The 26,773-nt window shown below is 41.4% G+C and overlaps 2 protein-coding genes across 3 annotated transcripts in view; both read left to right on the top strand.

Annotated features, from left to right (window-relative positions):
- LOC135771337 (calcium-activated chloride channel regulator 3A-1-like) overlaps nucleotides 1–26,773 on the top strand; it is a 62,608-nt gene that overhangs the window by 9,707 nt on the left and 26,128 nt on the right. The window contains exons 13-14 of one of the 2 annotated variants that reach the window (XR_010542889.2): nucleotides 2,100–2,327; nucleotides 2,789–3,223. Coding sequence is in view for 1 of the 2 variants with exons in the window: in XM_065281537.2 (XP_065137609.1) it covers nucleotides 2,100–2,327; nucleotides 2,789–3,120 (560 nt within the window). In the remaining variant the exon portion in view is untranslated. Of the gene's footprint in view, nucleotides 1–2,099; nucleotides 2,328–2,788; nucleotides 4,207–26,773 lie in introns of those variants that run through there. The other variant, XM_065281537.2, reaches the window with a different exon arrangement.
- Nucleotides 18,266–26,773, top strand: part of LOC135770271 (calcium-activated chloride channel regulator 3A-1-like) — a 30,139-nt gene continuing 21,631 nt past the window's right edge. The window contains exons 1-8 of the mRNA XM_073815578.1: nucleotides 18,266–18,416; nucleotides 18,612–18,749; nucleotides 18,828–18,972; nucleotides 19,066–19,168; nucleotides 19,256–19,289; nucleotides 20,020–20,250; nucleotides 25,237–25,491; nucleotides 26,507–26,731. Coding sequence (XP_073671679.1) covers nucleotides 18,273–18,416; nucleotides 18,612–18,749; nucleotides 18,828–18,972; nucleotides 19,066–19,168; nucleotides 19,256–19,289; nucleotides 20,020–20,250; nucleotides 25,237–25,491; nucleotides 26,507–26,731 — 1,275 coding nt within the window. The 5' untranslated portion in view covers nucleotides 18,266–18,272. The remainder of the gene's footprint in view (nucleotides 18,417–18,611; nucleotides 18,750–18,827; nucleotides 18,973–19,065; nucleotides 19,169–19,255; nucleotides 19,290–20,019; nucleotides 20,251–25,236; nucleotides 25,492–26,506; nucleotides 26,732–26,773) is intronic.

Here is a 26,773-nt window from a genome sequence, read left to right as displayed (position 1 = left end):
CAGCACCGCTGGGTCTGGATGCCATGGTTCAGCCATGGCCGAGGCTACGGCTGTACGCTTTTCCCCCGATCGCTCTGCTCCCGGGAGTTCTGGAAAGGGTTCGTCGCAACAACGTCCGCTTGTTGTTGGTTGCCCCACTCTGGCCGAACCGAATATGGTCCTCGGACCTGGTGTCCCTCCTCGACGGCTCACCTTGGGGAATACCCGTCAGGAGGGATCTCCTCTCTCTGGCGGGTGGCTCGATTCTTCACCCCCGCCCAGAGTTATGGAAACTGTGGGTCTGGCCACTGAGGGGGCCAGACTCATAGAATCTGGTCTCTCAGCTGAGGCTGCTGAGACCATTCTTCACTCCAGAGCTCCCCCCACGAGGAAGCTTTATGCCTTTAAATGGAGAGTCTTTACTTCCTGGTGCAGCAAACACCTGCATGACCCTGTGAACTGCCCAATTGGTACAGTCTTGGAGTTTCTGCAGGAAAAGTTCACCGCAGGGTTATCTCCTTCTACACTGAAGGTGTATGTGGCGGCCATCTCGGCTTACCATGTTCCTTTGGTCGGGCAATCCCTTGGGAGAGACCCGCTGGTGGTTCGCTTCCTTCGTGGCACTCGGAGGCTGAGGCCTGTAGTCCGACCCAGGGTCCCAGCTTGGGACCTGGCCGTTGTGCTGGAAGGTCTGTCCATGGCTCCGTTTGAGCCCATTGAGACCGTTCCAGTCAAGTTTGTGGCACTTAAGACAGTACTTCTGTTGGCAGTCACTTCTCTGAGGAGAGTGGGTGACCTTCAGGCCCTGTCGGTTTCCCCTACGTGCCTTGAATTCGCACCGGGGATGGTTAAGGCTTTCTTGTACCCAAGGCCCAGCTATGTGCCTAAGGTACCGACTAATGTGCCACGACCTGTCGTACTTCAGGCCCTCTGTCCTCCCCCATTTAGGGATAGGAATCAGGAAAAGCTTAACTTGGTGTGTCCAGTGCGAGCACTGGATGCCTATGTTCACAGATCTTCTTTGTGGAGGAGGTCTGAGCAACTGTTTGTGTGCTTTGGCTCGCCCAAGAAAGGCCTGCTGGCGACCAAGCAGACACTCAGTAAGTGGATAGTTGAGACTATCTCTCTGGCTTATGAGACCACTGGACGGCCTTCACCTATCGCCGTCAGGGCTCATTCTACCCGGGGTATGGCAGCCTCTAAGGCCTTGTGGCTAGGGGCTTCAATGCAGGATGTCTGTGATGCGGCAGGCTGGTCCTCTCCGCTCACATTCGTTCGGTTTTACGAGTTAGATGTTGGTGCTACGCCTGGAGCCCAGGTGCTCATGTCTTAAGCTGTGCGCGTTTTTACACACAGACAGGCATTTGGTAGTATGGTGTTTTGGTACATCGTTCCCATAGCGTAGCTTCGGCGACGCAGCTCGAGTTCCCTCGAAGGGGAACGTCTCGGGTTACGAATGTAACCATTGTTCCCCGAGAAGGGAACGAGACGCTGCGTCTCCCTGCCATACTCCCTGCATCCCTGTCTCGCCTTGCTTCGGCACAATTTAGCTGAAGTTGGCTTGCTGGGTGCTCTTTTTATAGCTTCCTGGTTCCCACGTCACCCGCCTATGACGTGTCACTTGACCATTGGACTGATTTGACATACGTGCTTCAGACGCAATCACGCAGAGGGCGTTCCCATAGCGTAGCTTCGGCGACGCAGCGTCTCGTTCCCTTCTCGGGGAACAATGGTTACATTCGTAACCCGAGACGTTCTTATATCTCAAATGTACCATACAGCTTATGACTTCTGCAATTCACATTGGGTATCATCTTGTCCCCAAAATCTGCATCATCAATTTAAAAAAAATATTAGACGTGCAGCACAAAGTTTTCTGTAAAATTAGAAACTTTTTTATCAATTTACTCCAAATTTCGTGGGTATCCATATCAGACATACCCAATTCTGCAAGAAATCAAATTATACTGCAGAGCATAATGTGAACCAATTAGATTTTTAATTTCTATAAACTCACTATATAAATATATCTGTATATATCTGTAAGAATTAGCTACACAGGGTTTGAGAGAAAAGTTACTTGCATAGATATCAAATGTTTCCTTGTTTTTTTTTTCCAGATAAAGTGAAGCTGAACCTGCCAAAGCTTCCAGTTAATGATCAACCACTTGTGGTAGGAAACTTTACCAGAACAGCCACTGGAGAAAGTTTTGAGGTGTCTTTCGTTTCAGGCACAAAACCACCAAATTACCCCCCTAACAAAATCACAGATCTTAAAGCTGAAATCAAGGAGGACACTGTACTTCTCATCTGGACGGCTCCAGGGGAGGACCTTGACCTGGGAACAGGTAAAGCAGATTTTGCTATAATATTGTTTGAGAAATAAAATTTGAAATGATTTAACTTAGTCTTTAGTGCTGAAATAAAAATACAGAAACTTTGTAGTCTGCAATCTGCATATTAATTATTATTATATTTATAACAGTGGGATGTTGAATGCTTTATTCTGATTGGTTGAGAAATGTTCCACAAGTATGCATTATTTTTTAATAAATGCACATCTAATCTGTCAAATATCTTAAAATAACCACCAATCAATGTTTTAACAATGTCTGTGGTGACTGTTGTATGTAAGGGATAATGTGTAGGCAACAGGTTGTTATTGCAGAAATAAGCACCGTCAGTGTGATCAGGCTCTTGTATCAGACTGAAGGGGCATATTTTGCGATAAGAACCTGCTCATAAAGTAGGGAACATTACGTGTTCATTCAACGGCCCATCATTCATGACATATTTTCTTTCTTTCAAGCTAAATCCTACGAGATCAGATGGAGCAATGACCATGAAATGCTTCGTCTGAACTTCAGCGATGCTTTTTTAGTCAACACATCTGCAGTCTCACCTCAAGAGTCTGGATCAGTTGAACAACATTCATTTAACATGATAATCCAAAATGGTGCGACCATCTTCTTTGCTATTCGGTCTGAAGACAAAGATGCTGTGAAATCTAAAATATCCAACATTGTTCATGCAACAAAGGTTCTGCCTGCTCCAGGCCTGAATTTTATCATTATTATAATTTTTGTTTGTGTGTCAACTATATCTGTATGTTTTTGTGTAGTTGTAAAACGAAGACGTTAATTCCCTAAAAAAAATCACAATTACTTATTTAACAGATTATTTTGTCCAAAGTTAATGCAAAAAAAGTTAATGCAAACAAATGCCAAAAACAGTATATATATATATATATATATATATATGGATTCATCAGACGCACATGATACACGTCTGGATCCGAACTTTACTTCCGGTTTCGTTTTTTTAATGGTCTGACTAGTTGCTAAACTGATCTCTTGAACAAATGCTTCGTCGAAAATACCAAATGTTTCGGTTTCCTATGTAATCTATGTGTTGTTTTTTTGCTTGTTATATAAATAAACTACGTTTAAAGAACTTTGTTGTTATTTATTCTTAGCGGCGTTTACCGGAAGTTACGTGCGGACCGCGACAGCCGCTTGTTTATGTTGTTACTGATGAAACCGTCTATACAGTGGGGAAAATAAGTATTTGACACATCAGCATTTTTATCAGTAAGGGGATTTCTAAGTGGGCTATTGACACAAAATTTCCACCAGATGTAGCCATCAAGCCAAATATTGAATTCATACAAAGAAATCAGAACATTTAAGTATACAAGTTGAGTCATAATAAATAAAGTGAAATGACACAGTGAATAAGTATTGAACACACTTTATTTAATAATTTGTAGAAAAACCTTTGTTGGTGATTACAGCTTCTAGACGTCTCTTATATGGAGAGACCAGTCATCTGCATTGCTCAGGAGTGATTTTGGCCGTTCTTCAACACAAATGGTCTTTAAATGTTGAAGGTTCCTTGAGCCTCTTTTATGAACTTTGCTCTTCAGCTCTCTTTCTTTGTATGAATTCAATATTTGGCTTGATGGCTACATCTGGTGGACATTTTGTGTCAATAGCCCACTTACTGATAAAAATAATAATGTGTCAAATACGTATTTCCCATTTTAACAATATTATACAGATTTTAAAAATCTTGCTGAAACTTTACAATGCATCAAGTATTGTTTATAAACATTAGTTAGGGCAACATGAACTAACAGTAACATCATGGTTTTAAATAGCCTATAGGTTTTTAACCTTTGTTTATCTTAGTAAATTGAAATATATTTGTTCATTATTCATGTTTGGTCATCCTACATTAACTTATGTTAACAGATACAATTATCAATTTTAAATATGTAGTAGTAAAGTCAATGTTTACATGTATTAAAAATAAAAAATGTTGTAGAAATGTAAATTATAGCTTAATTCATGCCAACAAATGTAGTTAACAAATGAAATCTTATTTAAAAGTATTTTTTGTCTTAAACCTTTGAACCTATGTATACCTTTAACAATCTATTTAAATCTTCAATGAATATTTTTTAAAGACAGCATCTTTATTGGACAGGTATCATGTAGCGTATTATATTATTTTTGTACTGCAAAATGTCATTTGGTACCTTATGCCTAGAAATAATCAAGGGGGTTATATTAATTTTGGTTCAAATTCCTATTCTCAAAATTTGATCAACTGTACATAATGACATAAGACTATATATTATCAAAATATTTGTCAGAAATACAGTTAATTTGAAGAATAACTTTCATTGCAGGCTGTTTTAAGTTGAGCCCCTAAATTTTCTGCTTGGCCTACTACAATTAAGTCAGCGGGCTACAATGCTAAACAGCAAAATCACAGTGTTACATTTTCAGTGATAGTTTTAAAATAGTTGATGATGTTTTAACAATTTATGATAATAAACACTGCTGCTGTTATATCAAAGACAGTGTCTGTGTAAAACAAAGGTGTTACAGTATCAAATAACACTTTAAGTAGTGTTAATTAAGCCACGCCTCTACTTAACTCTTTCCCCACCATTGACGAGATATCTCGTCAATTAAGAAAAAACGCTTCCCCGCCAATGACGAGATTTTCCGTCTTTCCGCAATACCGCTATTATCCACCAGGTGGCGCCCTTCCGCAACTTTTTAAAACCGGAAGTATTGCCCTATGGCAAGCTGCTGCATGTCCGTGTCTGTTTTAAAGATCGCTCTGAATGGGATCTCTATGAAAAGTCCGTCACAAATATGGAATTATTTTTGCTTTTTGCTCAAAATATGGTGTTTTTGCAAAAACCTACCCATATTCAAAAGCTGATTGCAAAAGAACCACGTAGGATGAAACGGTTTTTTTGTTTGAAAGCAGAGGGTCTGTCCTTTCATTTGGTATATTGTATGTTTATTTATTTAAAGAAGAACATTTTCTGGAAGGCATTAAACTTTGGTGAAAATCATGAAAAACGCTGGCGCTGGCTGGCAACTTTTTTTTAAAACGCTGGCGGTGAAAGAGTTAAGGTGTTAATATTTTCTTTGAAAGGAAAACCTGAAGGTAAATTCAGGTCTCATTCACATGGCTTTTCTGTGGCTGGCTGTACGCAGCCATTAATATGCCAAAAAAACTAAATTAGATGTTTTTTCCAACTACTTAAATTGTTACCTGATTCAGTTTAGTTCGAGCTACCTCGTGTTACTTCATTTCTTTGTTTAATAAATGTAGTATAAATATAATTTAGTATAAATGTTAGTATAAAACATGGGCATGTGCATTTTTTAAGTCCAATTATACACTAGAATACAAGAAAATGGAATTTAATTCAGTAAATGTTTTAAACCACCCACAATTTTTTATTTTTTTTTGCTTCCGATGCCCATGGTATAAAACAGTTTTAACCAAGAAGGATAATATAAACAGGAGATGAATGAAAGAAATTAACCCTAGAACTGTGCATGCTGCATAAATTGGAGGCATACATTCGTGTTTTCTAAACAAATCAAAGCTTGTTTATTCAAGATATGATGCAGGTGACTGACATTATACCACAAGAGCAATTAGATAGCAGACTCCTCCTTATGATTTCTTGCTGTATTTTGATGTCACTTGTTTTACAGCAGTATACCGCAAATTCAAAACATACAGTTAATCACTGTAAATTACATGTTTACACCCATAATGCAATGCAATGACAGTAATGAACTGTAAAAGAAAATGATGGTATTTTACTGGGCATTTTGTGGTAAGTAACAATAGAAATTACAGTTAAGTCTAACAGTGCATGAAGTCTGTTTGAGATGCAACTCGCCTCGACTGAAATAGCGTAAAAGAGCAGGCGGCTGCAGTGAGAGGCAAAATGAAAAAGGATCTTATAATCCCGCAGAATTTCAAAAGTACTCACGGGATTCTTTTTTCTGAGACGCACATTTCTAAAGGCCACATCTGTAGGTGGTACAATCTTTTTTTAAATGTGTTTTGTCATATTGAAATGTTTTAAACTGTTAATAAATGAAAAAGGATCTTATAATCCCGTAGAATTTCAAAAGTACTCACAAGATTCTTTTTTCTAATACGCACATTTCTAAAGGCCACATCTGTAGGTGGTACAATCTTTTTTTATGTGTTTTGTCATATTGAAATGTTTTAAACTGTTAAGACTCAAATACAATTACAATGTTATACCGTAATTTTATTTGGTCCACCACTTAAATTTAAAATTCCTAAAAATCTCAAATAATTCAGATATAAACTGTAGCTGAGACTTGGCGTTGCCCTCCTTGCTTCCCCCTCGGCTTGCCCCATCCAACAAAGATCCTTTAAGAGGTCTGTGGAGGGTCTCTTCTAGGGCATAAATGTTTTCTCTCCACAGCTGCTCACTGTGTGTTGAAGTGAATATTTCTTGTAAGATTAATAAAAATACAGGATGTGAAAAACATGCAACAACTAAAAGGAAACACGGCATAGTGTAAGTATTGAACCACTTAAATGAGCCTTGGCATAGATCTCTGAAACTCAGGGGATGAAACCACTCTTTATTAAAATATATTACCTTATTTACGCATGCCACAGAGCATTATATGATGTTAGTTGCTAAATTAGTTACTATTGCATTTTGCAATATACCTTAAGAAATCCTCAGCACTTTTTCTTTTCCATATTTATTATTTTTTACTTTAAGTTGCCCCCCATCCATTATGTTCAAGTATTGGCCTAAAGTAACAGGTAAATTCTAACCTTGGCTTGGGCTAGAATGTGGTCATGTTTCCCTCTTGGTAGTGGAAATCCTGTGTGTCAGGTGTATATTTGGTGACCATTGCAAAGCAGACAAATACAGAAAGACAAACACAGCTGGACAGACATGTACAACAGAGGAGATAGACAGAAAATAATAAAGCTATAGACAGTGTACCCCAATAGTGTACCCCAGTAGTGGGGGTTTCCTATTTTCTTACAAATAGGATGAATATTAAAACTTTTGAGTATATTGAGCTCACACAATAACATAATGACCATGTTAAGTTACCATAAAGGTTGATAACATTACACTAGAGTTAACATTAGTTTATTGGTGGGACTTTAATTCATTGCTCTAACCATTGCAATCTACCATTGTTTTACTACGGTTAAAAAGACATGGTTATTGTAGTAAAACCATGGTTACCACAAAATAACCATGGTTTTGAAAATAATTATAGTTAAACCATGTTTACTGTAGTAGAATCATTTAGCAAAAATGGTTACTATACTTTTACCACAAAAAAAAACATTGTTCATATTTGTAAGGGTATGGCAATGTCAGTATAATGCCAAAGAAAGGCATCAATTAAAATTGCTCGCAATGAGAGAATCCCTGTCAATTACGAGTACCGAAAAAGAAATCATCCAATGGCAAAGAGGACTGGCTCAGACTCCATAGCAACGGAGGCAGAGGATTCTGGGGAATGCAGGCGTCCAAAACTGACTTAATTTTTTTACAATCAAAGTAGAAACCATCTAAATTGATGGCCATAACATCGTATTGTTGAATTATCAAGCACACGTTACCGTTCATGTGTTGAGAAAAGATTTTAATACTAACCTGGCAATGGGACAACATGCAAGCTGGTGCCTTTCCCATAGTAGTGGTTGATAAGGCTCATGGGTCCAGTAATATTTACTCTTATTTTGACACACCAAACCGATGGAAAATCAGTTTTTCTCAGAAAAGAAACGGCAACGTTTTAAGGTAATCGCCATAGCACAACTCTACAGTCTCGTTAATTATCAAGGAGGGATCTCTAACCATGGTTTACAATGGTGATCATTCTGCAGAATATTAAGCAATACTCTAATAAAATGGATAAAAAACTCCTGGCTAAATGTTGAGTAAAGTAGCGCTTAAAGTGTAAGAAAAAAACGCAATGCAAGCAAGAAATATACTATTGCAATACTTTAGATTAAAGTTGTGTTGAGTGACACAAAAAAAGGGGAAATTCCTGTCCATGAACACAAATCAATAGATTACGGTTCGTGAAACTGGGTGAAACATATGCAGATTCATCGCCCAGGTAATGTATTAAATAGAAATCTGCAGCCAACTGTTCGTCATCTGTTACTAGAGCAAGCTCTTATTGAAAAATGATGATGCTTTATTACATTGGGAAGTTCTGATGCGATAGTACCTTTAGTGTCCATATCCTCTAACAATTTGTGTGGGATGGCTGTTGAGGCCTATAAGTATTTGCTTAACTGCGTCTTCCTTCTGCAGAAGCTTTTGACTGCAAGAAAAAGTCTCTGTGATGACTTTCATTTTAGCCTCACATAAAATGATGTCGTAGTACTGTTTCACAACTTTTCCTCCATATTTTTTATATTGTGATAATTGGAACCTTTTTTTCCATGTCAAATGGTTATAGTGAAGGTCTAAGTTACAATGATCTGATTTTAAACTTTGAAGACGTCACCACCTTTTGGATGCGGTGGTGGCTCTGTAGCAAATAAATTCTTTATAGCATTCAGCATTCTTAAGAATTGCTTTTGCTTCCTGCAATATAAACTCTGTTGTTTTCATTTACCAATATGAAATTGCAAATGCTTTGGTACAATCATGCAGTTGATTATGTACAATCGTCTGATGTTTGCTACATTTTCAATAGCTTATGAGGTTTTTATCAAAATACATTATACTGGTTTCTGTTGAATAGCCTTACACCTTAAATCCAGGGCCGGATTATCCATAGACGTGGTTGGGGGAGTGCCCTGAGGCACCAGACAATGGGGTGCACCAACAGCTCCAGACTCCGTTTTACAAGTACTCGCGCATGTGCGGGGCACCTGTGACAAAATACAAAATGCACGATCGGGTTTTTACCACTCATTTGCATAACCCATCAATCATTTTATGTCACCATTCGCTCAGTTAATCAATGGGCTTACGCAGCCCCATGTTAAGTCATCTCACGTCAAAACCACAAAAAGAGATGAGAGGTAGAGAGAGCGGGAGAACTTCCAAAAATATTATAGATGAGAATAAAGGTCTTAGACATCAGAGGCCTTATTTATAAAATGCTGCGTAGAAACCATCCTACATTTGATCTTACAATCATTTATAACAAAAAACGCACGTACCCCTTTCTTTCAGATGGGAAATCTAAAAATCGCAAATGATCTTGAAGTTGTGCTCAACTGAGCAATTTCAGATCTTTGTCTTTAAATGATGCCTAATTAATTCCATTGACATATAAAAGAGCGTCCTGTCAATGTTTAATTTCTTTTCAAGCAGCAAATGGCTTAAAATAGTTTTCCAAAGACCTGCGGCAATCAGACAAGCACAAGTGCGTCTGTTCAGACCCTGACGCGGCGCTAAGCACTTCCACGTCAAAAGCCCTATTCGCACGGGATTAGTATTACCTGGTGACCTCTAGTGATTTGTAATAATTACGGAGGTTGTCTGTGATCTTAATCCCGTGCGAATCGGCCATGTCTGTAATTTGTAAAGTGAAAATTCCTCCGCAAATGACCTACCATATTTCGCCGAACACCGAGGTCCTCTGATAATATTAGTCCCGTGCGAATTGGCATCTCTGTAATTTGGCCAGCATTTGTTACCAGTGCGCCTTTTTTATTTATTTTTTTCTCAGTTTCTGTGCCTCTCGCACTGCAGCTGTGAAGCGCACATACAGAGACACATCCCTCCGATTTTTTTGGCTTTCATGGTGAAACTTGAGGGCTTTATTAGTATGTTTCTGATTTTAAACTTCTAATCAGTCTCTTTCGTCCATCTTGGTGATTAATAAAAAAAATATGCAGAACTGTCAATATTTGCGATCTCTAAGTTTAGGTGGGGCTGTCGTGGTAAAGGAATTTCATTTGCGGTGATTTCGGGTGGCTCAATAGCGTTGTATACATAACCCTTTGTTTATTAAAATAAAATAATTATTTAAATCCAGAACAACGAGATGCACTGAGGTTGTTTAGGCTTGTTAAGTGCAAATTTACAAAGAATCTGTCAATACATAACACAGCAGTGTCTTAAACAAATTTTCAATTATGCAGTATTTGTGCACGTGTACAGAACGAATGCAATACAGAAGGCAATACATATTAATATAGGACATTTTTAATTTGTATCTATGAAATTAAGTTGGAGAGATAATTTTTAGTCATTTGGCTTTTTTCATCATTTCAGAACAAGCTTAAATGCTATCCATAATAACTTATATTATATTCTGTGTGTTCCTTGGTCGAAAATATGTCTAAAAAAATTTAGCTCACGCGGAGCAAACGGAAAGCAGTTAATAAAGCAGACTCTCTGTAGATGACGTGCTGAAACTGTCGAGTCGGTAGATATCATGTTTATGTTTCACGCAGATATTGTTGATGAAAAACTTGCATATCTTAATGCCCAGGCGAGAGTCAAACCTATAGCCTCATTTATATACTACTTATATATACTAATTTTAACAACGTTCTAACTACATAAATCATAACGCGATTTGGTAGGAATTGTAATAAGGCGCTAAGAAAACTACCCATGAGGAGTTTTTCCAGCCAATGGAATCACGCGGGGGTCCTAGGGGGGACCGAATTGCTTGGGGGGACCAAATTGCTCATGACACCGGCTAACGTAGGTCATAAAAACAACAAACTCCTTAGACCTGTTTAAAGTTGCAATGGAATATAAATAAGAACAGTAAAAATTGATCTACTTATTTTAATATAATTAACAAATAATTGAGTAACACTACAATAAGGTTAATTTGTTAACATAAGTTTACTACATTAGTTAACATGAACTAATGAATTGCACTTCTAAAGCATTTTTTAAATCTTTGTTAATGTTCATTTAAATATTTACTAATACATTATTCAAATATTGTTAACATTAGTTAATGCACTGCAAACTAATGTCACGGCTAGGGGCTGGCTACTAAACCTAAAGCCACGCCCCTTCTCAACTTCCACCTCGAGGAGGTCCCCAAAGCCAACCCAATGACCAAACAACACGAGAGCAGGTAAGTATTAAAACAAACTTTATTTAAATATTTAAAATAACTGGGGGAATGGGGAAGGGGCAATTAAAACTAACTTCCTCTCTGCCTTCCAGGCAGACCACAGCACGGGAAGGTGGCAGAAAGGGGGCAACGGAAGTCCCAGGGGCTGGGGACCAAAATATAGGGGGGAGTGGGCCGGGAACACAGGCTCCTGCCAACTCCGCTATCCGTGGCGCCCTCCTCTTCTCTCCTGGAGGCAAAGACAAATAGTGTGAACTTGGGGTTTATCTCGCTCTCTATCTGCGGTACCTGTGTCACGTCGGCCCAATACTTCACTGCTCACTCCACTTTGTGTTTCCTTCCACAGGCTTCGACGGAGACACGAAGACTCGTTTAACCTGGACTGGGATCGTCCTCACCTGTCGGTTTGCTGCTAGTTCTTGGTAAGTATGGTTCTTTTTCCACAGGTCACTCTCCTAACATCCACTCCCGTCTTTTCTCTCTCTTTACAGGCAGCTTGGACACAACAACACAGTTAGTGCAACTTGGATACTTCTCACCTCTCCGCTGTTTACAGCTCGGACATGTGTGACTGTCCACAGTTCGTTCTACTGACGTTCACTCTCGTTCTCTCTTCCTTTACAGGCAGCTTGGACACAACAACACAGTTAGTGCAACTTGGATACTTCTCACCTCTCTGCTGTTTACAGCTCGGGCATGTGTGACTGTCCACAGTTCGTTCTACTGACGTTCACTCTCGTTCTCTCTTCCTTCACAGGCAGCTTGGACACAACAACACAGTTAGTGCGCTTGAATACTTCTCACCTCTCTGCTGTTTACAGCTCGGGCATGTGTGACTGTCCACAGTTCGTTCTACTGACGTTCACTCTCGTTCTCTCTTCCTTTACAGGCAGCTTGGACACAGCAACACAGTTAGTGCAACTTGGATACTTCTCACCTCTCCGCTGTTTACAGCTCGGACATGTGTGACTGTCCACAGTTCGTTCTACTGACGTTCACTCTCGTTCTCTCTTCCTTTACAGGCAGCTTGGACACAACAACACAGTTAGTGCAACTTGGATACTTCTCACCTCTCTGCTGTTTACAGCTCGGGCATGTGTGACTGTCCACAGTTCGTTCTACTGACGTTCTGGTCGACAATATACAGGGGCGGGCTTACGACAGCTGGCCTGCACAGAAAGGCGAACGACGATGGTTTCCCTAGGGGGCGCCGGGGGCAAAAACCCTCTCGGCGGATGCGCTGGGTCAGCAGGGGGCGAACGTCACACCGTCTCACTGGGCCGAGCGCTGCCCTATCCTCAATGCCCGTAGGCCGATCGAATGCCGGACAGGGGCGCCCCTTTGTAGAGACCACGGGGCGGCGGAACTCCTTCGCCTCTCACTCTGCCACAAGATAGAACACACAGGTAAAGTAGCAATATACAGGTTCGTGGTTGTACTCACACACGCACTGCCAGCTTCCCAATCTTCACCGCCACACTCTGCAACTGTCGACACACCAGACGGGCGACTTCCAAAAAAACCCACACCGTCACTTTACACTTGAATCGCACACAGCGTACAATAATGGATGTTACTCACAACCGTCAGCCTCTCCGTCTCGCCTTAGCAGAAGGGGTGATGCGGGGTACGTCTGACAAGACACACAGCACTTGCACAGCAACCCACAGCAAATACACAGCACCACTTCAACGTGAAAAGTTTTCAAATGACATGGACTCACCCCCCCACACTACAAGTGTACACACGAGACGCCCAACGTCCTCCTCTTCACTAAGGTCAAATGGGGGCGATGGTACCACGGCCGGAGCTTTTGGTTCTGTTGCTATGGCTACTGGATCCACTTATTCCTGCGGCCCACCTACCACGCTGAGTCAGGGGTAGGGCCGCCTGCTGGAGGCGTTCGATAATACACAGGTTAATAGTTATGCTTCAGTTATCCAGAGCCAATACTCACAGCGATCCTCTTGATGATTAGTTTACAAACTGCTTCGTTTCCTTCCTCCTTGGTTACTCCAAGCGTGTCACAATCACCGTTGTTGTCTTCTACCCACAGGGTTTCCTCTACGGTAACATCCACAGAGAACTACGAGAGAGAAAGAGAGAAAGTGCAACCAACTGCCAACGTGTAACGGACGAGCACAGCTCCGTACCTCAACTCACACACTACACAACCAAACTGTGATTTACACTGCTCTTAAATACTCCTCTGTGTGCTGTAACCCTCCAATCAACCAGCGTTCCTCTTAAACATGCACAGCTGTGCTTGATTTCGCTGATTACAGCCCTCGCGATGCTACCGGATGTCCGGTGTTTCCTCTTCCCGGTCTGGGCGGAAACATCCGGGCGGAACCAAAGTTTCCCGACTTTTGGTTCCGCCCAAAAGATCGTCACCTTGTGACACTAACATGAACAAACTATGGTCAGGTGTATTTTTTTTAACTAATGTTAACAAAAATTTACAAATACAGTAACAAATGTACTGCTCATGGTTAGTTCATGTTATAAAATACCATATCGGTATAGATGTCACAGGGTGACTATCAGGGGCGTTGCTAGACATAAAGCTCTACTGGGGCACAGGCCCCCAATTTTTTTGCTGACTTTTTTTTGAAAGCTTCTATACAATGTCCTTGCTTAACCCACTATTCTAGTGCAACAGTTACTGCGAAAGATACATACAAGTGTAATCTTCATCATACCTAACATTATTAACATGTTTGGAGGCATAAATGGCATAACATGTTTGGAAATAATGACAGCAGAGAAATATTTTCTACATTATACAATGATAGCAATGATTATTAACTTATTTTTACAAGAATATAAAAAAAAAAACTATACTAAATAATCTCAGTCATAGTTACTGCTTATGTAAGTTAGTGTCCTAGAGTTAAATATTCGTAAACTAAATATTAATTTCATATCTCAAAATACAGAACAGTATATCACATACATCTGTTGATTTTCTCAGCAAGGATGCAATTCTATAAACTTGACAGAGGTTTTCCTGAGATTTTTCCTCTGTTTGAGACCTGACAGGGTGAGGATGCCCTTAAACTCATCATCTCTCCTTTCTTCTTCCCTTTCCCTGCTTTGCACAAAACATTTCTGATGTACATCTACAGAAGCCAATAATGATCGAGTCAAAATAAGATTAGCATTATTATTTAGAAACTTACTTTAGTTTTGCTATGCTTTCATAAGCACTCGCTTTGCGTCACCTTTGAATGCGGTTGTGCGCGGTGAACGCAAACGCGCGCGGCCATGGATACGTGCGTGCACGCGTCCTTTTGAATGCGGTTGTGCGCGGTGAACGCAAATGCGCGCGGCCATGGATACGTGCGTTCACGCGTCAATGCGACTGCTTCGTCGCTTTTACAAGCCTAAATTGGGTAACTACTTTGCATAAAGATCAGTTTTTTCCGCGATTGTACACTACTTAACTGCTAAAATTTAAACTTGAGATTTACACCGGGGCACAGAAGATTTACACTGGGGCACGTGCCCCAGTAAAAGGGGTCTAGCGACGCCCCTGGTGACTATATAGGGCGGAACGTTATATTTCCTATTTAAACTAAGGTCTAGTCCTGGCTTAAGCTAATCCCGGTCCGTGAAACCACCCCTAAAAGTTCACTGTGAACATCAACACCTGATCTCAATCAAACAGAACTCTATTACAGCGCATTCACAAGGGGCGTAAGCGTTGTCACTTCCCATTCACTTTTAATGGGTTACGTCAAGCGTTGGCGAACTGAATTGTGGATCCGTCGGCGCCGCGTCACTGTGGCCGCAACACAAGCTCCGGTCTTTCATAAATGTAATTGGCTGGCTCTGCCTAGGTTATTTGCATAATATGATTGGCTGACGCACGCGTTGCCGCTTGAAAGGTTGAGAAATGTTCAACTTCTGCCGCGAGCAACGGCACTGACGCGGCGCCGACGGATCCACAATTCAGTTCGCCAACGCTTGACATCACCCATTAAAAGTGAATGGGAAGCGTCAACGCTTACGCCCCGTGTGAATGCGCCGTTAGGATACACTCTTAGAAAGGATTTACACATCTTTGTGCATTAAGCTTTTAACACATTATGTGTCGCTTTGTGTTGATTTTGTGTTAAAATATAACACAAGTTGTGTTAAAAGTAACACAAAATGTGTTGTTTCAATAATAACACAGAGATGGGTGGATTCCGGGAAAACACATTTAATGTGTTGTCCCAGAATCAACTTTAATGTGTTTTATAACACATTCGTTCTAAGAGTGTAGATCAGTAAAAACTTCACTCCCACCCAAAACTCCACAAGAAGTTTATAAACATACAGTACAGTGTTGTCATTTGAATTGGTTCTGCACTTGCTCAAATATTACGCCCTAGTTATTTGAGTTAAGTGCTCATTGTAAATATGTATTCATTTAATTATTTTATTTAGTATATTTGTATTTTTTTTGTTGGCTGATTTTTTGTCTTAATCCATCCCTGTTTATAGACAACACACACACAAACAGAACTTCCAGATTTTTTTTCCAAGCATGTATTCTGGTCTTTATACCAAAGCAGTGTTCGGTGTCTTGTTAATGTCAATTTAGTTTTAACCTAAAAAAATTATTGATTTAATGCTATCAGCAAATACACATTTTACCATCAGTGCCATGAAACAGCGCTGTTTACATCACAAAAGTTTTGCTTCCACCTCCAAACTAGCAGCATGTTCAACATTATAGACTGAAAAATAAAAAGGTTTTTTTATTATACAGAAGATGCAAAAAAGTAATATATTACTTTCTTAATAAATAAAGAAATTAAGTTAAAATAATCAACATTTTATGGATCTCTTTAATAAATGACACATACAGGCACATCTCATCAGATCTTGACTTATCTTATTTCAGTATCATTTTACTCCACTGCAGTTACAAGAACAGAAAAAAACTCTTAAATTCGATCAGTTAATAAAGATCTGTGAGATTAAACATTACTGGCAGATATGTCTGGATCAGATTAGGTTTGGTCAGTGATCTTCCAGGAGACAGATTGGGTATCGCTGACATAAGCATGCATGTTTGGTCTTATCACCATGTGGTTACTTCATGATAAATCAGCAAACGCTGAAGATCAGCACTTTTCAATGTTAAATGAAATAAACTGATCTGAATTTGGTGCATGGATTAATTTCCAGCTTTATCTTCCTGGTCGGAGACCCTTGACTCTGTATTTAAAGCAGAAGACGACATCACTGTGCTTCACACATCGCTGGACTGAACAGTGACTACAATGAGCATCTTTTGGTTCATAACTACACTGCTACTGCTGCACACCTGCACCCCAGGTAATCAGATTACACTAATAACAGTTTCTCAAAACCGTTTAAATAGTTTTAAAAGTCTTAAAATAAGAGGAAATAACGGTAAGGAGTCCATTCCACACAGCCGCCCATACATGGTCTACATTCATGATAAACAAACACATACAGCATGTGGTGGATTTTTGATAAGGAAGATTTGGGGTTTGAGTGAGTAAAATAATATACTATCAGTGACATCAAAACAAAAACTTTTCTTCTTATACTTCACTTTAACGAATTATAAAAGCTTAGTTAAAAATTGAAAACTAAATTTCTCTATTAGAAGAACAAGGTCATTGAAAATGTGGTATTGATCAAATTAACTCTATAACCAATGCATCTGCGCTCAAAAAAATCAAAAGTTGGATTTACTTTAAAAAAAACTTCGTCAAGTGGGTTCCACATAGCGTTGTTAAGTAATGTCAACAAATAAAATGTAAGTTGTATTTACTAATAAAGTTTGTGTAAAATTGACAATTTAAATGTTGCATGGACTAAAGAAATCCTAGTAAAGTCACTATTATGAAACATTTAATTGATGACAACAAAATTAAAAATTATGATTTATTAACTCCATAACAACGAATCAATCAATCAGAGTGCAGCTCAATACAACCTTTATTTAATTACAGTTTATCAAACATATCACAAACATATTTGAAATGCAATGTTTGCACTGTCTAGGAATGTGTGTTTATATGTAAACAAACGTTTTTCTTTATAAAAGTTTGCATATCATAAAGTTTATTGAGTAGGCTCGCATGTTTTTCGGTTGGAGGGCAGAGTACAGACTTGCGCGTTGAAATCTGATGAGGTCTTGTGAGATCTCAGTTCTCACAAGTGCGTTCTGTGTTCTCGCGACCTTCTGAGTTCGTTCTTCCAAGGTTGCCTGGCAACCAATCTCCACGAGAATGCAAGTCCGTTCTTTGCGTTCTTAGAATTGAGAAACAGCCTAGATACTTTGAGGCAGGTGTGGTGAGCGAAGTTTTAGCTAAACTCTGCAGGACACCGGCCCAAAATGTATTATACAATATGTAAATTCAGGAGAATGATTCTACCCTTTTTGAAATGTTACTTATTCTAAATAAATAAAAATTGTAGAAGTGAATCTCTATACTTTTTTGTTTTAATAAGGTTGTATTTGTTAACAGTGCATTAGTGCATTTGATAAACTTGAACTAAAAGTGTACAATACTTCTACAGGATTTATCAATCTTAATTCATGTTAATTTCACAATTTACTAATACATTTTTAAAATCTAATGTTAACATTGGTTAATGTACAATGAACCCACTAATATTAACAAATATTATTAAATTCTGTAAAACTATATTGCTCAGTGTTAGCGCACGTTAGCTAAGTAAATACCACAGGGTGGTTTATACAATTATGTAAAACGGGCTACTCTGTAGATGATTAAGATTTTTCTACGTCATTCTGAAACCTCTTACACCTTGGGTGGGAGGGGTGTTGAGGCCTATAAGAACAGTATTTGTGCTGATCATCACCTAAAATACTGCAAGTATAATTAATCTACAGCAATGGACTCGAGATTGATTGTCTTGTGGATGCTCCTGTCATCCTCCTGCACTGGAATCCAACTGGAGGGAAATGGATACACTGATATTGTGGTTGCAATCAGTTCAGGAGTACCACAGGACAACGCACTCATTGAAAGAATAAAGGTGAATATACATCTTTTTTTGCACCTTATCTGTTCTTTTTAGAGGCTGATAATAAAAATAATAGGTGTAATACTTGTGCAAGGAAAAATGGGTCGTTGAATTATTTGAAAATAATGCACCACCAAGGTGGTAATGCAGCACGAAGTGGAGAAGAAGATTGGCATTGTTTTATCATTTTCTCATTTATCTGAACAGGACATGTTCACTGAAGGTTCGATGCATCTGTTTGAAGCAATGGACAACATGGTCTATTTTAGAAATGTTACAATACTAGTTCCACCTCATTGGAGCAGTAAGGATTTTACCAAAGCCACAACAGAATCCTACGAGAAGGTAAAAATCATGTTTTAGTCGTATTTGCACAAAATGTTAAATCACTTCATTTAAATTACATTTTTGCATCATATGCAGGCTGGCATAAGAATTGATAAAGCTAATCCAGGATATGGTGATGCTCCGTACACAAAGCAGTATGAAGATTGTGGATCGGAGAATGAGTACATTCACTTTACTCCAGACTTTTTCCTAAATGATGATCACTTCTACGGTTCTAGAGGTCTCTAATGTTAACATTTATCATGGAATTATAAAAACAACTACACATTTATGCAGCAGTCTTGTTTCATTTGGTGGACTGTTTTGTTTATAGGAAGGGTCTTGGTGCATGAATGGGCTCATCTGAGATGGGGGGTCTACAATGATTACAATGAAGAAAATCCATTCAATTTTTCTAATGGAGTTCAGGCTACAAGGTCAAAAACCATTATCTCATTACAAATATAAACGTTGTTGCTGCTGATTTGAAGTATGAGCAGAATTGTCTTCTTGTTTATTTATAGATGTAGCAAACACATCGCGGGCCAGCAATCAGAGGTGGGTATAGTAGTACTAACAAAAATCAAAGCACAAAAAGCTCCATAATTTATTTACTAAGTGGATTCATGCATGATTTGACAACAAATATGAGTTGTGGTCAAGAAGTTTAGTACATTTTTATTGTCACAGCTGAAGATTTTCACCTGAAACATGAAGTGATTTCACTTAAATTGCTATGATAACATAATGTGTACACTGTTAAAACTTTCAGTGGAAAAACAGTGGAAAACATTTGCTGCCTTAATTTTTTTAAGTCATTTCAACTACTATTATTTATTAGAAGTTGTTGAAATATGTCAACTTTATAGCAAAGCATTGTTTACAGTGTACAGTATTACTGGCAGCTGTTTGCCAGTAACTTACTGTAGATTTAAATGTATGTTAACAGTTTGTTCAAAGTTAAATGAACAGTAAACATTAACAAGTTTTTACAAAAAAGATAAAAAAATAACAGCCTCATGCAAAGCATTCTGGGAACCAATTTGAAGGAAAAAAATGCATGAGGCTGATATTTTATAGTTTTATTCGGTAAAGACAAAGACTTGTTAATGTTTAATGTTTATTTAACTTTGAACAATCTGTTGCCAGTATTTAAATCTACAATACGTTACTGGTAAACAGCTGCATAACTACAGCATTTTTAATGATAAGCATATTAGTTTTGGAAAATGCAAAATAGAAGTTTTGATATTTGCAATGAAGCCAGAAATATGACCATATTTTCCAGGAAGTTGCTTTTTGCAGAGAAAATGAGCACAATGCTGCAGCCCCAAACCTACAAAATGAGAAATGTGGTAACAGAGCTACATGGTTAGTGATATTTGAGGATTCTGTGGACAGCGCTGCCATTCAATCTCTGCAACCGCTGCAATCTGCTCCACCAGCACCAACTTTCACTGTTGTACAGAGAATGAAGCGTGTCGTTTGTCTCATCCTTGATGTCTCGGGAAGCATGGAGGTACGTAACTTTTATTTTAAATTATTAAAACTTTTAATTCACATATTTTTATAATATGAAGAGTTTGGTTCCAAAACGAGATAATCTCATTTTGTACATTCCAATTAAAGTGCACAATGTTTGAAAAACGCTTTGGAAAAGGGAGTTGGGCCGACTACCAAAACACACTTGTAGCCAATCAGCAGTAAGGGGTAATCTCTTATAGGATCAGCTATGTCTGACTCTCTTTCAAAGGTTTTTTCTACCAATTACTTTTCTTCATGAGTTTTTCTCTTATATGAGTTTTTTATCCCTTGGGAGTCAGCTGAAATACACATTGCATTATTAGGGGAAAATCAGGGCAAAGTAACGCAGAAGAAAGTAACTAAGTGATTTTCTTCGAGCCGTGACTACATTTGCATTCCAAACTATGACAGCATCTTTAGCATGCAACCCTTTGACAGAGCTGACAAGTACCGTGTTATTTTGTCACCGGTTTGCATGTGTAGCTCCAGAAAGCTGTTTTTAACCATGATATGTAAATCCGTATGGGGGTACGCGTACCCCTATGGGTAGTGCAGGGGTATGTGAGAGAAAGTGGAAACTGACATTTAGGAATAAATCAATAAAATCAGTAAATGATGATGATAGTATTTTTATATGACATTAGAACTACGCAAAGATGCATAAGAAAATCATACATTTAAAGCACATTGTACAAAATGCATGTGCGAGTTCAATCTGTTGATCTTGTCTGGCGCATGTGCTAAGGTTTCAGTTCAGCAGCTTCAGCAACGAGATACACGGAGTCTGCTCCTGTTATCATTTCATACTTAAAGTTTACTTTCTTTTGTGGTGTATATATATATTCAAGTAAGTGACATCTGTCAATGTTGTAAATATGTTTGAGTTTTATTTGGTTAAATGTACCTCATTAAAGCTTCATAATAACCTTGGGAAAGCAGCTATAATCCACACAAAATCGATAATTCAAAGGATTATTTTCAATTTAATATGAATGTAAATTTATTTAAATAAATATTTATGCCATATTTGTTCAAATGTATGTTCAATTGCATGTGTGCCAATCTGATAATAGCGCATCACGGTGCTTCGACTGACGCACACTCATTTGTAACCTGACACCGCTAATCAGCTGCAGTAACAGAGGCCAGCAGACTAATCTTTAATACTGCCATATTCAACTTGTAGCTTGCAGTAATGCAGTTTATACTTTTCTATATTGTAACTGCTTACTGCTGTAAGTTTAAACCTTTTGTTAATTAATATATGTTCAGTACTAAAATCAATAACATTATTTATTGAGACCTGAATCCAGAAGGGTTCAGGAGCAGGTTCTGCGAGAAATAATTTAAAGGAACAGTATGTAGGATTGTGGCCAAAACGTCTCGGTTACGTATGTAACCCTCGTTCCCTGAAGGAAGGGAACGGAGACGTCACGTCGTGACCGATGAATTGGGAACCTCTCCGCGGGTGACCTATCTACTTCGAGAAACGATGAAAACGGCAAAGAACTTGGCATGCAGGTATTTGCATAATGCCGGCGCCACCCCACCAGGTGCGTATATAAGCCGCAGGTGCACAATACCAAATCAGCTATATTATTGCTGAGAAGCCGAGCAACAGTACCCGACCTAAAAACAGCAATGGAACAGCAAACTGTGGCGACGGGACGGGACGTCTCTGTTCCCTTCCTTCAGGGAACGAGGGTTACATACGTAACCGAGACGTTCCCTTTCAGTCGGTCACTACAACGTCACGTCGTGACCGACAAATTGGGAATCCCTACCAAAATGCCACTGCAGCTGAACCCTTCCAGTGCCTGCAAAAGCCCTCCGCCCTCCACATAAGGGGCGGAACCTAAGGCGTAATGCAGAAGGCCGGTCACTACCTGTTCCTTAACCCACGATAGTGAACCAGCGAACTGGGGAAGCGTCTAAACTGAGCGGAGCTAGAACACTGCGGAAGCCATCCCCTAAGAAGGTTGAATGGATGACTCCTGGTTGTTCAATACGGTGCCACCAACAGCACGCTCTCCTTGTCCTCCCGGATCTTGCATAGGGTTTGCGCAATGAGGCTCACCGGAGGGAACGCGTATTTGCGCATGTTTCGCGGCTAGCTGTGTGCCAATGCAGCCACGCCGAGCGAGTCATTGGCTAGTGAATAGAATAGGCGACAATGGGCCGTCTCTGGGGAAGCAAACAGATCTATCTGCGCTTTGCCAAAACGTCTCCAAATCTGCTGAACCGCTATGGGGTGGAGTCGCCATTCGCCGGGACGCGCAACCCGAGAGAGCGCATCCGCCTCTACATTGAGCGTGCCCGGAATGTAAATGGCACGAAGAGACCTCAAATTCTTCTGACTCCAAGTGAGGAGGTGACGGGCGAGATGCGACAGGTGACGAGAGCGTAAACCGCCTTGACGATTGATGTACACAACGGTCGCAGTATTGTCTGTGCGAACTAATACATCTTTGCCCCGTAACTCGTTGCTGAAACGGACGAGCGCAAGATATACAGCCCACATTTCTCGGCAATTTATGTGCCAATGCAGCTGGGGTGCCGTCCAGATCCCCGAAGCCGCAAGCCCATCGTACGTGGCCCCCCACCCCGTGTCCGAAGCATCTGTGCATACTATTGCATGCCTTGAGACCTGTCTCAGAGGCACACCGGCTCGGAGAAACGCATGGTCTGCCCACGGTGTGAAAGTGCGACGACACGCAGGTGTAATGACAACACGGTGAATGCCGCGCAGCCACGCTCTCCTCGGGACTCAGTCGTGAAGCCAATGCTGAAGCGGTCGCATATGCAGCAGCCCGAGTGGTGTCACAGCTGCAGCTGCTGCCATATGCCCCAGGAGCTTCTGAAATTGTTTCAGCGGGACCGCGCTCTTGCTCTTGAATGTATTCAGGCAAGTCAGAATCGACTGTACACGCGCTTCTGTTAAACGAGCTGTCAAATCGACCGAGTCCAGTTCCATCCCGAGAAAAGAGATTCTCTGCACAGGGCAAAGCTTGCTCTTTACCCAGTTGACCCGAAGACCCAAACGAGCGAGGTGTTCTAGAGTTAAATCTCTGTGATCGCACAGCGTCTGATGTGTTTGAGCTATTATGAACCAATCGTCTAAATACGCGAGAATGCGCACACCTTTCTCTCTCAGGGGTTTTAAAGCCCCCTCCACTACTTTGGTGAATACACGGGGCGACAGAGAGAGCCCGAATGGGAGGACTTTGTACTGGTATGCTCGCCCCTCGAACGCAAAGCGGAGAAACGGCCTGTGCCGGGGGAGAATCGATACGTAAAAGTACGCGTCCTTCAGGTCGATAGATGTGAAGCAATCGTTTGGACGAATGCATGGAAATATGCGCTTGGGCGTCAGCATCTTGAACGGCATTCTGTGAAGTGCACGTTTCAGCGAACGCAGGTCCAGGATCGGTCGCAAGCCGCCGGTTTTCTTGGGTAAAATAAAGTAAGGGCTGTAAAACCCCAACCTCATCTCGGCTGGAGGGACCGGCTCGATCGCGTCCTTCGCCAATAGGACAGTGATCTCGGCACGGAGGACGTGCGCATCGGCAGCTCTCACCGCAGTGAAACGAACGGCGGGGAATTTGGGGGGACGGCGGGCAAATTGGATCGCATAGCCGAGACGGATCGTGCTTAAAAGCCAACGCGACGGGCTGGGAAGCTGTTCCCACGCCCCCAGACATCGTGCGAGAGGGACTAAAGGCACGATCGGTGTACCCGCGGCGGGCGCAACGGAGGTGATCGCCGGTGTGTGCGTATTGGCCGCACCGACAGCAGTGTTGTGCATGATAACACTCACCTGAGTCTGCTGCTGGGTGGGTGAGTAAAGGAGGCTCTGCTGAAGACACCTCATGCCACTCGATGCACCCTCTGGCGAAGGGGGAGGAAGACAATGGGTTATGGGCCCATGCATAGCTCTCGTACTCCTCTGATGAGTCGGAGAACGATAGGGGGTTATGAGCCCGCTCGTGTCTCCGGGGCTCATCTGAAGACCTAGAGCTGAAAGTGGAATTCGCTCTTTCTGTGACTGTGTGGTTGCCAACTGAAAAGTCGGCGGAACAGAAAAATGAAACAAAGGATTCCCCAACCGGCCCTCCTCCGGTGGGGGGAGTGGTGCCTTCACCATCTCCCGAAGAGCGATCCCCTCCATCTCTAGGTCGCCCGTCTCAGGGCCGCTTCGATCTCCTCTTTCCACCCTTCAGAGCGGGCGGGGCGGGCTGCTGACGACCGGTTCCTTGCTTCTTAGAAGAGCCCCGGGGAGGAACGGAGGCGGCCGCCGCAGGACGCCCTCGGCGAGGAGCAGGCTGAGGCGCCAACGTGGACGGGGCAGGCGCAGGACGCTTCTGACGCGGCATGATTTGAGCTATGGCCTCAGTCTGCTTCTTGGCCGCAGAGAATTGCTGGGCAAACTACTCGACCGTCTCGCCAAACAGGCCGGTCTGGGAAACAGGAGCATTCAGGAGCCGGGTCTTATCAGCATCCTTCATGTCCGCCAGACACAGCCAGAGATGGCGTTCCTGGACTACCAGGGTAGACATCGCACACCCGACGACGCGTGTGGTGACCTTGGTCGCACGAAGCGCCAGATCAGTGGCCGCACGCAGTTCAGAGAACTGCCTGCCCCTCAGAGCCTTAGCCTGGTGAACCTGCAGCAATGCCATGGCATGCAGGGCTGAAGCTGCCTCCCCACAGGCGTTGTAAGCAGCACCGGTCAGCGCCGAAGACTCAGGGAGGCGATCGACACGGGGAAAGCTCCTTTTTGCCTAGGGCAGATTAAAGACACGCACCTTTTGAAGAGCCCGAAGGCTCTGTTGATCCGGGTATACGCTGGAAGCGAGCGGAAAGAGGACAGAGCCACAGGAGGCGAAAGAAAGGTGGCCGTGGATCATTTTAAAGGAGCACCCCGAAGAGGATTTGTTTGGTGCTGTTTGGTTGCGCCTGTTGTGTGCTGTTTTCCTCTCAGGCTGAAGCTGGCGTGGCTGTGTGGGACGAAGTAAACCATAGTGGCTGGAAGACGATCGGAGGCTACTGGGAACTGAAACGAAACCAAAGGAGAAGCAGAGTTAGCGTGAGTGTTTGCTATAGTGAAGATATTGTGATACAAGTGAAACTGCTGTGCAACCCTGTTGGGGGAAGAAACGCTTTGTTCTGTGAGGCTGGAAGAAATCGCCTGTGTGTATCAAAAAAGGAGAGCATCAGAGAAGATCTTACAGTGACTGTGAGTATGAAACATTGAGTTTGAGACACACTGCATGCTAACCTGTTTCGTAGCAAACGACTCCAGGAAAAGGAGGACGGCCCTACCCCTAACTAGCGTGGTGGGCGAGCCGGAGGAGGATAACTTGGGCTATCACAGCGACGTGAACGTCGACTGGGCCGTGTTAAACACCGTCTAACGGACCCCGGTGAAGTGAAGGAAGACGGGGCGTCCTAAGTGTTCACTTTGAGTGCGGTGGGTGAGTCAGTGATGCTGTGGAAATTTCACTTTGATGTGGTGTTGTGTACTGCTGTGTGTGTATTGTCAGCAAAACCCCCGCCTTCGCTAACCTCGCCGTGGGAGAACGAAAAGGCTGTGTTATTACCTGGCCTATGTTGTGAGTGAGCCCTGCTGTGGATAATTACCGTAGTGATAGTCGGCAGCCTGTGGAAAGAGAGAGGAAGAGAACGAGGAAAACTTTTTCACGTACCGTACTTACTGTACGTTGCCCCAAGTCGGGAGAGGTGAGAGAAAACCAGCAGTTATAAATAACTGATTTTCTGTGCCCCACCCGCAGCCTGTGGAGAGAGAGAGAGGAAGAGAATGAGGAAAACTTTTTCCTGTACCGTACTTATTGTACGTCGTCCCAACTGGAAAGGTGAGAGAAATCAGCAGTCCAAATAACTGATCTTTGTGTCCCAGCCGCAGCCTGTGGAGAGAAAGTGAGAGAGAGAGAAAGAGAGAACTTTACCTGCATCGTACTTACTGTATGTCGTCTCAAGCTGGAAAGCCTGTGGAGAGGAAGCGAGGAAACTTACCTGCACCGCACTTGTACTGCCTGTAACAGAGGAGAAAGTGGACATGACTTGTTCTTACTGTTGAAAATGTTTTTATTCTCAATAATTCAAGTTTGTACTGTCAGGTTGCTTTTAAAATATTTGATGAAACTGAAATGTAGAATAAAAATGTAATTTAATTATTTTTTGCAATGATAAATGTATACAGTATACACATTTAATTTGAATTCATTTTCAAGGGCGCTAGGATTCTTCGACAGCGGCAAGCCGCCACACATTTCCTGCAGTACATCATTGAAGATCAAGCCTATGTGGGAATCGTAACCTTTAGCGATGAAGCTTCCATTCTTAAAAAATTGACTCATATTGACAATGATACCACAAGAAAGGAGCTGATCGAATCATTGCCAACCATAGCAGACGGGTGGACATACATCTGTAAAGGCCTCAGTAAAGGCTTAGAGGTGCCCTGTTAGTTGTATTCAAATACATTTTGTATTGTTGGT

Source organism: Paramisgurnus dabryanus, chromosome 8, assembly GCF_030506205.2.
Source record: "Paramisgurnus dabryanus chromosome 8, PD_genome_1.1, whole genome shotgun sequence".
In the NCBI taxonomy this organism is placed as follows: Eukaryota; Metazoa; Chordata; class Actinopteri; order Cypriniformes; family Cobitidae; genus Paramisgurnus; species Paramisgurnus dabryanus.
This window is presented reverse-complemented; position numbering and strand designations above follow the sequence as displayed.